The 16,635-nt window shown below is 41.4% G+C and overlaps 1 protein-coding gene across 2 annotated transcripts in view; it reads right to left on the minus strand.

Annotated features, from left to right (window-relative positions):
• Ccdc81 (coiled-coil domain containing 81) overlaps nt 1-14,609 on the minus strand; it is a 41,766-nt gene extending 27,157 nt beyond the window's left edge. The window contains exons 1-4 of one of the 2 annotated variants that reach the window (XM_021212362.1): nt 14,161-14,609; nt 8,592-8,653; nt 7,027-7,183; nt 2,440-2,696 (exon numbers count right to left, since the gene is read on the minus strand). In XM_021212362.1, the coding sequence (XP_021068021.1) occupies nt 2,440-2,696; nt 7,027-7,183; nt 8,592-8,653; nt 14,161-14,239 (555 nt within the window). In that variant the 5' untranslated portion in view covers nt 14,240-14,609. The remainder of the gene's footprint in view (nt 1-2,439; nt 2,697-7,026; nt 7,184-8,591; nt 8,654-14,160) is intronic. The other variant, XM_021212371.1, reaches the window with a different exon arrangement.
• Nucleotides 14,610-16,635: the final 2,026 nt, after the last annotated feature.

Below are 16,635 nucleotides of genomic sequence, written 5' to 3' on the forward strand. Positions count from 1 at the left end.
AGACCAGGCTGGCCTCGAACTCAGAAATCCGCCTGCCTCTGCCTCCCGAGTGCTGGGATTAAAGGCGTGAGCCACCACGCCCGGCGGTGATTTTTTTTTTTTTTTAATCACCAAAATATACACATAAAGTTTCCCATTCCCAGAGGACTATTTTATGGGTCCATACTGAGGTTTAAATTATAGGACATCTGGTGGTCAAACTACCACTCGCCGGCATGTTTCCCGGTGTTTGCAGAGTACATGAGATGTTAAGGAGTTCTCATTAAGCCAGAGCTCCGGGGAGAGACTCATCCACACTGTCAAGCCAGCAGCCTGACTTCTCAGCTCCGGAACACACTGTGTGCATGGTGCCTCTTGACCCTAACGGGAGGGATACAGCAGAACACCTTCATTGACCAAACTCTTTGTCATATAATATAGTCTCAAGGCTGGTTCTTTTACAGAGTTTAAATGTTACACTTCAGAGTTCAGTGTGCCAAATAAAACATCAGTTCCTTTTTAAATAGTGTTTAAAATTCAGCAGAGTCCTCTAGAGTTAGAAAAAGCCAGCCTGGCGCTTGGACCCTTCATGTAAATTCACAGAGTCTCCCTTGTGTTCTCACAGTTTCCATTTTCCACACACTGGGTCAGCATCCCTCTTTGCCATCCTGTGTAAAATAAGATTGTGTGGAAAACTCCAAGGAGCCTCCTTATACAGGGCCCCACCTCTCCAATCGCTACTGCGCAGGACCATGAGGGAAGAAATGGACCGCTGGACCGTTCTCATAGTCTTTTCATTTAAAAAAAAAAAAAAAAAAAAATCAAGCTTTCGCTCTATGGGATTTTTATGATGATTCAATTAATTCCTGTCATTGTTATTAGTACCTAGAGGTATACAAAAGGCACGTTAATTATTGGATAAATGCTACTGATTATTTCTTTACCAGTTTAAATTCTGTGCTTCTAACTTAGCATGAACATCATGCCACCTCCTTAATGGTTAACAGTGATGGTGACACCCGTGAAATTTATTTTATGGCACTGTAAACTAAAAGCTAAAAATTGTGAAGCTGAGGAGATGGCTCAGCAGGTAAGAGCACCAGATGTTCTTCCAGAGGACCTTGGTTGGATTCCCCACTGCCTGCAGCACAGGCGCTCACAACTCTTTCGATTCCATTCTCAGGGGATCTGGCGCCCTCTTCTGGATTCTATGGACATTAAACACACATGCACAGACAAACGTGGGCAAAACACAGTAAATAATAACAACAACAATAACAATAATAATAATAATAATAATAATAATAATAATAATAATAATAATAATAAAGTGGGAAAAAACCTTCAGGGTATGTTTGCATGGCTTGAATTATATTTTGTGGTAAACTTGCTTAAGATAAAACTGTCCAAGCTGCAGAAACTGAGTGCTGTGGGACCCTAGGCTTGAATTCCTGTGCTAGCTTTATCGGACTTGCTTGGGCTTTACAGTGGACCTCTCTGCACCTCCACATTCTGCATGGAAAATCAAGGTGACGATCTACAACGCTACTTTTGTAGTATTTTCAGATTAAATTAATAATGCATGCAGGAGAGCTTTGTCAGCAATGAGGTAGTATTAAATGTCCGGATCTATGAGTTTCTATTTCTTTTACCATTCTTTGGTTAGCACTGATTCAAAATTTGGGTGTCAAGGAACTGACCATTTATAGCCATGCATTTCCACACACTCAGGAAAACTGTCACTTAAAATATGTCAACACAAGCTTTTCCTTTTTTTTTTTTTTTAATGGTATTTTGGGAAGCAGAGGGTGGTTTGAGACAAGGTGCTCTGGCTGTCCTGGAATGCACTATGTAGACCAGGCTAGCCTCAAACTCAGAGATTCACCTGCCTCTGCCTCACAAGTGCTGGGTTTAAAGGCGTGCAATGCCAAGCCTGTTCCAAACAGACTTTTTTTTTTTTTTCTTGGTTTTTTCGAGACAAGGTTTCTCTGTGTAGCCCTGGCTGTCCTGGAATTCACTCTGTAGACGAGGATGGCCTCGAACTCAGAAATCCGCCTGCCTCTGCCTCCCGAGTGCTGGGATTAGAGGCATGTGCCACCACTGCCCAGCCCAAACAGACTTTTTTCTTTTTGTTTTTAAACGTTACTACCAAATAGACTTTCTTAAAGGCAGCATGTTCAGTCAGAACCACTCAGTTATACAATTTATTATACAATCTCAATTGCCTTGATATGAAAGTGGGGAGCACCACTCCCTAATTTTGGTCCCCAGACTCCCCAAGAGGGCAGACTGTGAGTGTGGTCCTAGTAACTGTTTTAAGTTCCTGCCTGCCAGCTTACATGCCTGCTATGCTGGATTGTAACCTGGAAGTGTGGGCTAATCTAAACCCTTTTTTGTCAGGCTGCCTTGCCACAGCAATAGAAATGAAACCAGGAAAGTTAGAAGAAGAAAACAATTTACATTTGCAAGGGCTTTAGTCAAGGTGCCGCTTCCATCCATCGAACAGAGGAAGTCCTTATAAAACCTCATCTTCACTTTGCTGTCTCTGATCGAAAGGACCCCAATTCCTTTGAATGTGAACTCCACGTTTTGTTTGGCAGAAATGGATCTCGATAAAAAAAGTAGTGTCTCCTTAACACACCCTTCTACTGTATCCCTGTTAAACGGACCCTCCAGGGATATCATGACAAAATTAAGTGGAACAACTGGAATATCACCTAGAAAAGAAAGAGTGGGAGAACAGTGATTTTACTAAGATACATAATAAAGATTACGATAAGACACTTTTAAATAATTACATGATTAATATTAAAAAATAGAATTATCTATATTTCCTCCTTATACTTGTAATATTGTTGCAGAAAATTAATATAAGGTCATTGATACATGTGCAATTTCACCTAAAAGTATAATATATTTTGCTCATGATAAAAATAATTGTCTATCTAAATCATCTAACAAGGACTTTGTTTTCTCTAGGGAACAGAGCAGTGCTGAACTGCCTTTATTCTAGTCTCAGTTTTCTGAGGTTTTCAGCTCCCTAGTCTTTCAGAACACTCTGCAGCAGTGTAAATTTTTTTAATTGTAAATATTTAAAAGTTATCTTTCATGAAACTAAGAAGTTATCACTTCTCACTGGAAGTTATCTTTCATGAAACTAAGTCTTACACAAAGGTATCAAAGGAGCCGAAATGCAGAAAGCTCTCCTTTCCAAGGAGCTCATAAGGGACAAGATTGCGTCATTCTTGAAAGGAAGCAAGGACCTGTTTGACTAGAACTGGTGTCAGAGCTGTGCAAGGTCAGAGAAAAGGCAACAGCAAAGATGCTGTAGAAGACCATGAGAGACAGCAGGAGGAGAAGACCATGACAGACAGACAGTGGGAGGAGAAGACCATGACAGACAGCAGGAGGAGAAGACCATGACAGACAGCAGGAGGAGAAGACCATGACAGACAGCGGGAGGAGAAGACCATGACAGACAGCAGGAGAGGAAGACCATGACAGATCGCAGGAGGAGAAGACCATGACAGACAGCGGTAGGAGAAGACCATGACAGATCGCAGGAAGAGAAGACCATAACAGATCACAGGAGGAGAAGACCATGACAGACAGACAGCAGGAGGAGAAGACCATGACAGACAGCGGGAGGAGAAGACCATGACAGACAGCGGGAGGAGAGGACCATGACAGACAGCGGGAGAAGACCATGACAGACAGACAGCAGGAGGAGAAGACCATGACAGACAGCGGGAGGAGAAGACCATGACAGACAGCAGGAGGAGAAGACCATAACAGACAGACAGCAGGAGGAGAAGACCATGACAGACAGCAGGAATAAGGGTCACTGGCAGAGGTGCAAGGAGCATGCTCCGAGAATTCTCCTAACAAGAATTACTCTTTCAAATGCTTGCTTACTGCTGAATGCTAAGAATTAGCCGTCATCCTAACAGATGTAACCTTCACTACATCAGCCCAAACTCCTTCACAGGGAACACAGAGAGATGTTCTCTAACATCTCTCTCTGCTTCTCTTTCATGTACATCTCTTAAAACAGAAGGTCTGCTTGCCTGCTTCCCCATAGCCCATTGCATCTCTGCATAGAGTCTTCCAGCCCACTTATGTCAGGGAAGACCCTTTCTCTCATGGTGGATGAGCCAGTGGACACTTGCCAATCTCTCCTTTCCTGTCCTATCAGGGACCTGCTGATCACGACCACTTTTCTCTTCTACCTGTGCCATGGTTCTCCAACCTCCTCCTTGGTCTACCTGCTGGTTTCCCTCTTCCTTTACTCCCTAGACTGAGGGGCTTGTTCCAAAGTTTTGATGTTGTCGTATTTATTGATTTGGGAGGGCTGATTTTTCCACGGGATTCCATCCTTGTCTGCTTCTTTATTTCCTCTACTGGGTAAACTCACTGTGTTCTCAGAGGCTCTTCTAAGGCCTGGGATCACCTCTGTCTAAACATCTCTAGGAGAATGGCGGAATGCCAACAAGTCTCAAAACGAGCTTGTTGCATTACCATCAAGATGATCACTCACTGTTCTCCGAGCAAGAAGTCTGAGTGACTACATAGCTTTCCCCATTCTCACCTAGTCCCATCAGCTCCCACCTGAAGTCTCTCCTATTCCTTCCACACTGACTCTGCCTCCGCATGGGCTTTTGTCTAATTTCACCAACTTGCAGTACCACAAAAGGCTCTACTGAAGCTAAAAACTGGATTGGTACCAAAATGTACTGCCGCAAGCCTGTCAGCGGTTCCCAAGGGATGAATCCTAACACCCTTACCACATTTTTGTCATAATTATGCCCCCCCCAGTTGGCTACAGCAAGCATCCATGCCTAGTCTGTTCCCAATGGGGTTCACTCTGTCTCCAAGCCTTGGTGTGTCCTTACAATTCCTGAGATACTGTCCCCCAGTTTCTCTATTGACAAAGCCTCCCTGGATGGAGACGGGCATGTTTTCCTATGCATTCTTTTTTCATCCTTTTTTTTTGGGGGGGGGGGTGTTGGTTTTTCGAGACAGGGCTACTCACTGTGTAGCCCTGGCTGTCCTGGAACTCACTTTGTAGACCAGGCTGGCCTCAAACTCAGAAATCCGCCTGCCTCTGCCTCCCAAATGCTGGGATTAAAGGCGTGCGCCACCACTGCCCGGCTCCTATGCATCATATCTGATCTAGTTCCTGTACCAAGGCTGCTGCTTTGCAGCCCTTAATCCTGAGAGTTTCAGAATAAGAGCCACTTCTTACTGGTTACTGAAAACTGCCCTACAGTGTTTGATAATCTAGTTAGTTAATAATGAATCATTTGAACTGCAAATTGAAGATGTAGACAGGTTGTTCTTTTGAACTACTTAATTCTGATATTTCTACACCCTATAAAAAATGAACTATAGATCTACACTACTTTTTAAGATTATGATACAAGATCCAAAGTAAAGAATAAACTCGGGCTGGTGAGATGGCTCAGCAGTTAAGAGCACCGGCTGCTCTTCCAAAGGTCCAGAGTTCAAATCCCAGCAACCACATGGTGGCTCACAACCATCTGTAACAAAAATCTGATGCCCTCTCCTGGAGTGTCTGAAGATAGCTACAGTGTACACACATATAATAAATAAAATAAACAAATAAAAAAATCAGGGTTAAAAAAAAGAATAAACTCAATTCTAAAGCAAATGTATTCTTTAAATGAAATCCACTTTATCTCTATTTCCTTTCATACTGTTTTTGATGAGACCTAAAATTTTAGGAGAATGGCTGACTTTTCTTCAAACCCACCATACTGAATATATGCAGAGTAAATTTTAAGCATAGTTTCTTGGCATTTGTTTTTCCAGCGTATCTTTTGTTTGCTTGTTTGGTAACTTTGGTTTTTGAGGTAGAGCTTTACTCTATTGGTCCAGCCAGCCTGGAACTCACTGTATAGCTCAGAGTGGCCTCAGATTTGTGGCAATCCTCCTGCCTTGGGCTTGCAAGAGCTAGGATTACAGGATGAACCACTGTACCTGAACACCTGACTTATTTTATCCTTTTCAGAGAGAGTTACACTGGAAATGAATTTTCTGGAGAGTTAACTTAGAGGAAGGTTATAGGCTTTCTATTGCTGCTGCCAAGGATAGACCATTTCTCTCTAGCCAGACCTGAGTGTGATGCAACTGAAAACTGAGGAACACTAGAAAGAGCACAGACCTTGGGAGCTGAGCTCTCCAAAGTGGACAACCAGTGCAGCAGGATTGGCAAAAGCTATACACTGAGGTGGGACTTAAGTGTATAAATACAACATGACTCCGTTTGGTTTGTTTACCACTGTAGCACTAGAGCCCTCAATAAACATGTGTGAAAAAAAGGAAATGGAAGGAAAGGAAGAAAGGAAATATGGAAGGCCTGTTTAGGGTATAAAAAACCTATAAGTTAATATATATTAAGTGCACCTTTATTAAATTTTAACTTTTAATAATTTAACTGTATACATGATGGGGACATTTTTTTCCTCACAGCTAACTGAGCAAGGTCTTTCCTCTCATTACCTAGAGAACCTAAATTAGATTTCTCTTCTTTTTACCCACTTTTAATTTCTTAGAATCTGAAACATACGTATAAGCTGGTAGAACTCTGTTGCATAGCTTTTAAATGAACTTTTTCTTCCCATGTCTCTTAAGTTATTAGTGTCTAAAGTGGACACTCCCAGCTGGTAGGATGACTCATAAAATAAGGACATGTGCCACCAAGCCCTGAAGATATACATGGTAGGAAAGCTATGATTCCCATAGGTTATTTTCTGACCCCTACATGGATCCTGTGGCACAGAAAACACACACACACACACACACACACACACACACACACACACGCACACGCACGCACACGCGCACGCGCACGCACACGCACACGCGCGCACACACACACGCACACGCGCACACACACACGCACACGGTTAAGCACAAGTCTCTCAAACCAGAAACTAATGCAGCACCATCCAAGTTTTACCCTCCCCATTTGTCTCAACAAGCCAATACGTTTCTGGGAAAATCTCAACTGTTAAAATGATTTACCAGGAGAAAATACTTTGTTTTGTTTGAGTCCATGGGTCTGCACTAACTTCTCTGCCATGATAAACACCGGCCTCTGCACTAGAACAAACTTCTTGTTTCCCACCTCAAGCTGCTGCCTTGAGAAAGTGAAAGTTCCAAGTCCTGAAATCTGAACACCCTGGAAGGGAAAGGGAGACAAAAGAACGGTGCACACAACTCAATTAACGGACAGAGTCTGATAATCATCCAATTGCCAAAAAGAAACTGAAGATTTAAGCCTTGGGCTTAAAAATCTAGTAATCTCTGTAGGCCTTGTAGATAGATATACTATTTCTATGAAAATGTTTATGGGTACCATAGCTTTTAAAAATCTATATCAAACCTGAATCAAATATCTATATGACATAAATTCAACCATTTCCAATTTACTGAAGTCTTGGTTTTCTTATTCTCTCGGATTTTTTTTTTTTTGTCCGCTGTTTCAAGTCAGACAACTCACTAGTGGGGGAGGCAGTGGAGGGATGAATGAGCAAGTGCAGCCATGTATATGTGACAATGTCATAATAAAGACCAATGTGTTATCCGATGTGTTAACCAATGAAATTGGATAAGTAGGGAAGATGAAATGGAATCAGACAACCCAGCATCCAAGGTATCACCTACAATGTAGTCTTGGCCGCTGAGAAAATGCAAATACCTCTTAACCTCAAGGTCTCTGGTATGACCTATGATACCCTAAAGAAAGTATACACCAGTGGCTATAAACTCAAATCTACAAGAGCAGAAAAAAAGCCATGGAGTAAAGGGAGCCAGCTAGAGTGTATAATGGCCAGGACATGCATGCATCTCTCATGGAAAAGGGAGAACACATCATGGGCTACAACCATGGTCACATGCAAAACTGGAAGGGCAATATCATAAAGCCTGTTGATTTCTCAAGAAAATGGAGAAAGAGAAAAAAAAGCTTTACAAATACTCTGCCAATTTTAAAAGGTGATTAAATAATTCAAATTCTCAAATGAGACAAAATAAGTTTGAAGAGTTCATTCAGCCATGAACTGACATAGTTGGGACATGTGAGCAGGGTATAAAAGTTCTACAACCTCCTAACTGCCTCCAAACTCCTCCCAAAAACCTCTACCTCATTCTATAGCATTTAAACCCAAGACTTGACCCAAAGAAACAGTCTAATCATGGGCACTTTCTCATTTTGCACTAGCTGAATTTACTTTCTATATTTATACTTCCAACTATAAGTTATTCCCATAAGAAGAAAAATATGGCAGAACAAGAAGTTTTATATCCTTCCACAACCATGCCAGGAACTATGAACCACAAATAGGTCTCATTTAGTTTCTTTACATAAACCCAGACAGAGCAGCCTGTGCTCTCTATCACTAAAGGGGAAAATTTTACAGATGCATTGTCTAAGGATGATATCCAGCTTGCCACAAATCCTACATGTATCAAAAAATAAAAATAAAAATAAAGGAGTGGCAACCTACACTACTCCAAGCAAAAGTATTCAAGCCTGCATCAGAAATAGCTCTTGGACTACCGTGTTAAAGTTGGAGTATAAAGCCTACCTTGTGCATAGTTAGCTGCCGTTCCACAAAGTCTGAAACATTCGCCCAGATAGTAGAGACTTCTGAAATTCAAACGAAAATGAAAACAATTTATGTGAGCAACCATGCAATAGTATTTAAGCCTAGTAAGCAAAAGTGTAAATATGAAATGAGTGATTAAATGGTAGTAACTTCTAATTCATACAGAACAGAATATAAAATTATCCCCCCAAATTAACTTTCCTATTAACTAAAGGTTATGCCTGTAGGTTCCAAAGACATGGTTTTAATTACAATAATAATAGGGCCAGGAGTGTTGCTCAGTGAGCAGTGCTCACCCAGCGTGTATGAGGCCCTAGCTTCAAACCTCAGTACTACAGCAAAAGTGGGGGGCTTGTCTGACTCAGTAGTAGATCAGGCATGAGTCCCTGTGCTCAATCTTAGCACTGAACAACAGTAATAATGGTGAAAATAATAATGATATTAATAATAATGTAAAGAAAATCTCTCTAGAATAAAAGGAAATCAGTCACGCTTCACTTTATTCTAACATATGGAGTATTAATCAACTAAAATCTAGTTGTTGTTTTTTTTTTTTCTTAGCAACTCCATTCACAACAATTCTAAAGTGCTCACTCTGGACCACCTGAATTAACATGAACTCTTGCACTGTCCTCTAACACAGGAACAATCCAAGGGCCACTGAGACATGAAAGGCTGCCTACTCTGTACATTAGCTGTCCCTACTCCACTTTTGCTAAATTCTCAAATAACACTTTCCATGTTTGTGTCACTTTTAGACTCCAGCTATCCCCTTTCTCCAATGCTATTGCTCTGTGGGCTCCCTGTGCATCCCAATTCACTGCTTCTAGTATGGTATGTTCTGGAAATAACAAATACACTAACAAATATCTACAATAAAAACTTATAAAACTAACTATGGGAAAGGGCCCTAGACTATTTTTTAGTAAATATATAGACATTATAATTCTATTTTGATTTAAAGGCTTTCTGTATTTATCTTATTGTACTCAATTTAGTTCTTCTCCCCCTAACCTCCAAAACTAGCAAAAACAAACAAAAAACAAAAACAATCACCAATACTACAGCATTAACATGTGAAATGACTATGTAGTCTGGATATGAGTAGCATTTAATATAGAAAATTATGTCTTACCATCCTAAATCTAAACATATATTATTGGTGATAATTTTCAATTCTGAACTTTTCACAAATCAAGAAAGCTAAATTTTAATTAAAATAAAAGACTAAAAAGTGTTTTGATAATTTCTAATAGACTGCCACTTGGGGACATGTTTGAAGCTAGCCACAAAAGGCAATTCTTCTCCAACAATGCAAACTATTATTTTTCTCTTAATGGTTTAAACTACTAACTAAAGCAGGAAAATTAGAGCCTTTAATTCTGACATATCAGGGTCGTGAAATACTTTTTACTAATAGTGTGGCAGGAAACAGGAAGGTTTGCTGAACAGGAAGCAGCAGTTTTTCTCATGAGGATCTTGGAACCAGTTTAAAGATGGAAACTCATGACCAACCATGAAACAAGTGTGAACACAGGCACATTGTGAACCGGTAGTGTGTGGTCTTTATAAATCTCGCCTTTCCCCCCACAGCAGCCACCCTCCTTGCTCCATACTCAATAGCCCAAAGAGTTCAATCCCTCCTTGCTAAGAAGTAACAAAGTCAATTAAAGGCCAGCAGTGGTGCTGCATGCCTTTCATGCCAGCACTCAAGAGACAGTGGTAGGCAGATAGCTGTGAGCATGATCTATATAGTGTTCCAGGACAGCCATGGCTACATAGTGAACCCTGTCTCAAGGAAGGGAGGCGGGAGAAGGAGGTCTGTCAATCAATCCCAACTATGTACTGAGTTAAAAATTCTCATTGTCAACATAAATGTCATTAACTCACTAACAAACATCTCACCCTTCTGATTTACATGGAGAAATTTCAGGATTGTGATGGCAAAACTGATAAAAAAAAGTTTATGACCACATAAAATGCAGCTCATATTTCAGGAAAATTATCTGTACCAAAGAAAAAATGATTTAACCAGGACCAGGAGAAACTGTATACTTTGTAACCAAACCCTGATGAAAAGTCTTTGATTTAGCTGGGAATTTGAGCATGGTCTTTGTTGACTGAGATAATGTATTAAAGTCCACGGTAATGTTTTATTCAATAAAGTCCAACAGGCAGAATTTCATAAAAGAGTTCATTCTTTAAACAGAAGTTTGCTATTTCTCACTGGAGAAAGAGGCTCTAAGCCTCTACAATTCAATGAATAGATTTGGTTTGTTTGTTTGTTTTTTAAAAAACAACTTTTTATTAGATATCTTCTTCATTTACATTTCAAATGCTATCCGAAAGTCCCCTTATACCCTTCCCCTGCCCTACTCCCCAACCCACCCACTCCCGCTTCCTGCCCCTGACATTCCCCTGTACTGGGGCATATAATCTTCGCAAGACCAAGGGCCTCTCTTCCCATTGATGGTCTACTAGGCCATCCTCTGCTACATATGCAACCAGAAACAGAAGCTCGGGGGCCGGGGGTAACTGGTTAGTTCATATTGTTCCTCCTATAGGGTTGCAGACCCCTTTAGCTACTTGGATACTTTCTCTAGCTCCTTCATTGGGGGTCCTGTGTTCCATCCAATAGATGACTGTGAGCATCCACTTCTGTGTTTGCCAGGCACTGGCATAGCCTCACAAGAAAGAGCTATAACAGGGTCCTGTCAGCAAATGTTGCTGGCATATGCAATAGTGTTTGGGTTTGGTGGTTGTTTATGGGATGGATCCCTGGGTGGGGCAGTCTCTGGATGGTCCTTCCTTCCGTCTCAGGTCCAAACTTTGTCTCTGTAACTCCTTCCATGGGTATTTTGTTCCCCATTCTAAGAAGGAGCAAAGTATCCACACTTTGGTCTTCCTTTTTCTTGAGTTTCATGTGTTTTGCAAATTATATCTTGGGTATTCTAAATTTCTGGGCTAATATCCACTTGTCAGTAAGTGCATATCATGTGAGTTCTTTTGTGATTGAATTACCTCACTCATGATGAATAGATTTGTAAATTTTACCAATTAGGATTTCTAAATAATTTGTTCTAGTGACCAAGCTTTAGAAAGATTACCACTAAATCTCAAAATGAAAGTAATTTCAATACTAGCTAAAAATCGATTTCAATGTAACCTTTGACATTAGGCTAAAAAGGAAAAGTCTGATCATTTGACAAAACCCAGCATTACACACACACACACACACACACACACACACACACACACACACACACGGACTCAGAAAGTTAGTATATTCGATGACTTTGCATTCAGTACAAAGAAGTATCTGAGATGGCTTAACCTATAAAGAAAAGAAGTACCTGGAGCTCAGAGATTTGGAAGTGTTCCAAGTTCAAGATCGGGTATCCCAGTGATTAGGCCTTTGTGTGATGGTGGATATGATGGGAAAGTTTGTGTGGAAGAGATTGTGTGGCCAAATATGGAGCTAAAGAGGGTGAGGAGAGAGGAAGGACTGAAATCCTGAGGCCACAACTTTAATGATCCTTTAGGAAGAACCTTTTTCAAGTGAGCTTGTGTTTCCACACCTTAGCCTTAGATCTGAGTCGCCCTCAAGTCACCTTCTACGTTGTCCCAGCAAAGACTGTAGGATCTTCCTTAATGGTGGTAATCTCTTTAACAATGACAGCAGACTTGAACTCTTTCAAACTCTTCTGCTATGAACCTCGGTATTCCTTATTTCTTCTCTGGTCTAATTTTACTTTAATTTCTCACTATAAATCAAGCTGAAACATAATGACCATGGCATAGCCTAAATGTTACCCTATCTTGAAATTCCCTCCGCTAGGTGAATCACTCTGTTCTTTTTAAATTCATCTTCACACTAATCTCCGGCAGATTTGGCAGAACAGAACCACTTTTTTCCTCCCTAGAATCCAGCGTAAACAGCCTCTCATCAGTTCTTGATACAGTCTTGGTTCTCTTCTTGAATCTCACAAGCAGTCTCTATTTTCTACATTCCTATGCTCACTGGTTTTCTAACTCTCACCAGAGTGAGAACAATTTTTGAGAACAATTCTTTGAGAACAATTCTCTAGCACACAACTCAGAACCTTTCTACACACCTCCTACAAGCCAGTTCCAAATAGTCTATGTGCCCCGTGGTCAGGTTAACTGCACCAACTGACTCCACTTCTGAGTATATTATATCTCAACAGATGAGCGTAGGAAAGGGAGGGCATTTTGACTCAGGGTGTATGTACGTCCTCATTATGGAGAAGGCACAATGATTAGAATGTTTCAGTCTGTGGTGATAGGACTCTCACAGGAATGGGGAAGCAGAGAGCCCAGTCTGGGAGCAGGGCCATACTATAGCCCTCAGAGGAATGCCCAGTAACCCATCTTTGCCAACTAGGTTACACAATGTCTCCCACAGAGTGCTACCAAGCTGGATCTAAGCATTCAAACATATAAGCCTATGGGGGGTCATTTCACAATTAAATCATAATTAACAAGGTTAATAGATAAAAGTGAGTTTTCTACATAGTTGCAATGAATAAGGAGAATTTAAAAATTAAATACAAGCTGGGCGATGGTGGCGCACACCTTTAATCCCCGCACTTGGGAGGCAGAGGCAAGCAGATTTCTGAGTTCGAGGCCAGCCTGGTCTACAAAGTGAGTTCCAGGACAGACAGGGCTATACAGAGAAACCCTGTCTTGAAAATAAAAAACAAAATCAAAAACAAAAAAAACACAACTTATAATTCTAAAAAATGAAATATTTTGATATAGATCTTTAAAACATGTATAAAATCCATGAGAAAATATTTACAAAACTGATGAAAGACATCAAATCAAATAACTGTAGTAGAACATTTTGTGGATAAGAAGGTTTAACATTGTCAAGATGTTTTCTATAGATTCAGTACAGTGTTAGCTTCCCAGTGACCCATTTTTTTTTTTTTTTACATATCAGCAAACTCATTTGAAGCTTACAAAGAGAAAGAAGCAAGACACAAAATAACCAACAAAATGCTGAAGATGTGACTCTCAGCAAGAGCTAGAGTGCATGACTTTTAATCCCAGCACTCTGGGAGCAGAGGCAGACAGAACTCCCTCCCCTGGAGGTGGAGAAGAGAGAGGGCCTGGGCCTGGGCATGGTGAATCTCCTAAGAAACTATGCTAAAAACTGGACTGCATCTTGCTACTGCCCCCAGTGAGCTTACTGTGAATATTACCTGTTTACAAACATCACTTTTCTTTAACATACCTGTAAGATGCCAAGGACAAAAATAGCTATGCCCTTTCGTGACCTCTGAAAAAGAGTTATTTGAGACTACAGTGGGAAGGCTTTTTCTCTAGGTAGCCACAAGGGTTTTAATCTTCCCTAGGTAATGTGGGGAAGGTTGTTTTTAGTACTTAGTACTAATCAGGCAGTGCATGGCTTTAAAAAAACAAAGCAAACAAACAAACAAACAAAAAACCCACAGACACACACACACACACACACACACACACACACACACACACACACACACACCTGCATCAAGTCACTTACCTTCTTGGCTCAGCGTCGGCAGTGTGGGCAGCACTTTTCTGCACAGGTCCTGAAAACCTGGCTCAACCCTGTCCAGCATCTTCGGTCCCGATTGACTCCGTGGTGGGTCCTCAATAGATAGTCTCTTCTTTGTTATATGGAGTTTGCACTAAGGTGACTTTCCCACCCTCCAGCCCTCTTTGCCCAGAATTTAGGGTGTGCTTTTAAAAGTCTTGAAATGTTTTGATATTATTTTTCCTTAAATGAACATTCTTTGTCGCCGTCCCTCCCCGGTGATCTGGCTCCCAGATAAGCTGTTCCCCCAACACGAAGCCAGAGCACTGTCCCTCGCTGAGCCAGAAGTGCACATCCACACCCCACCCAAACAGCGAAGGCCTCCTGCAGATGGAGGGTGGAGGGTTGCTGAACTAAGAAGGCCTTGGGAAAGGGACAGCTGAAAGCGTTGCTATGACGCGACAAAGGCTCGCTTGGTTGCTAGGGCCTCAAGGCCCGGCCCCCTAAGAGAATCCGATCTGTAGAGCGCTCAGACAGCCACTTCAGAATGTCATTTTTAAGAAAAAGGAAGGAAGGGAAAAACAAAACAAAAACAACAACAACAACAACAACAAAACCCAAACCTTTGTTCTTTCCTTCTTACTCAGGGCAGCGAGAAGACCTGGCCTTGAAGGAGGTCCATACTGTGATCATCCAGAGCAAACAGTGGTGGGGGGTGTGGTGGGAGAGTGCGCAGGCCGACAGCGGTGGGTGTCAGATCTGATTGAGGATTTGAGTTTGAGCTGAACTCTGTCAGGTTTGGTTTGGTTTTGTTTCCAGGCTCCCCTCTTTGGAATTGGAGGGCTGGAGAATGAAGGCGGTTCATGTTTTTATTTCTGCTCTTTTTCCCTTTCCCTACAGAGAAAGGAATGGGGCAGACCTACTCCTGCATATGACTTTGGCGTTCTCCTGCCTGCTAAGTGTGCCCATCCGGAAACATGGCTGTCAGCATCACCGAGTGCCCTGCCTTCCCCTGCGGGCATTATGCTACCCTAAACTATATATTAGATTTGAAAGTATTTGTACTTTCTAAGACGTGTGTGTGTGTGTGTGTGTGTGTGTGTGTGTGTGTGTGTGTGTGTGTGAGAGAGAGAGAGAGAGGGGGGGGGGAGGAGATTCATTTATGTGACAGCTATCTGTTCCTTTTGTCTGCCTTTCTCTGTGTGAATAAAGGACACGTTTGTTATCCATTTCCCTCTTAAGGAGCATTTGAGTTCTTTTTATTTGTGGACACTGGGAATAACGATACTGAAGGCTTTCTCTTGCAAGACTTTTGTTTTTTGGTAATACATACTCATCTCTCACGTGCCTGTAACTCAGAGTACATTGGTGGGTCATAGAAAAGATGTGATTGGTTTAGATAGCGCCAAGCACATTTCCACGGTGGTTGCTGCTATGGTGAGCCTAGAGGAGCTATTGGCATGTGATGTGAACAGAGGCCAGAGATGAAAAACCACCTGGAAGGAAAGGGAGATGGTCCACAGCTGCCATTTTTAAACATCTTATCTGATTTACATGTAAATACCAAACCCAAAAAAAAGCTGCTTTGCAGCTGAGAATAAAAAGGCTGCAATCCGTACACTTGAACCAGGGTGCTTCCCCTTGTGTTGCATTGGTAATGACTGTTATACAGACATTGTTATGCCTCCCAGTGTCATACTTGAACGTCAACACACTCACATACAGAGTTTGTGACAGTTAGTTTTCATTGTGAACTTGAAACAATGTAGACTCACTTGGAAAGAGTCCCAATGAAGGATGTACTAGATTAGATTTGCCTGTGCACCTGCCTGTGAGGATTGTTCATTGATTCTTGGTTATGTTCATTGATATGGGAATTCCCAGCCCACTACAGGTGGCACTGTGCTGTGGGCAGGGAACCCGAGACCCTGTTTGTGTGGAGATGGGGCTGAGCACAAGGTAAACTGCACACCTGCATTTCTCTCTGCCCAACGTGCAATGTTTGAAGTGCCTGCTCTTCTGTCTTCCCTGATATAATGGGACTGTAACCTAGAACTATGAGGTGAGATAAACCCCTTTCCCCTCTAAGTTGTTTTTTTATCTAGGTAATTTATCACAGCAACAGAAATGAAAGTAGAAGAACACTATTTTTTTATAGTATAATAGTTTTTATATTATATTATTATTACATTATCATGCTAGAGATACTGTATTAATTTTTTTTTAGTATAGGTAGGTCAGCACTACCACTCCTGGGCATATACCCAAAGGACTGTGTATCCCAGCCTGAGCTTCACTACATCCTTTCTCCAAAGGAGCTGAGGTGGCAAATATCTATAATCCCAGTACATGAGACACAGAGGTAGAGAAGCAGAGTTCAAGGCCAGCCTGGGCTACATCTCATCTCAAAAGGAACATCAAGAAGAATCCTTTAAAGAAATGTCAAAAAAAAAAAAAAAAAAAAAAAAAAAAAAAAAAAAA

The sequence above is a fragment of the Mus pahari genome, chromosome 1 (assembly GCF_900095145.1).
Source record: "Mus pahari chromosome 1, PAHARI_EIJ_v1.1, whole genome shotgun sequence".
NCBI classification, from domain to species: Eukaryota; Metazoa; Chordata; class Mammalia; order Rodentia; family Muridae; genus Mus; species Mus pahari.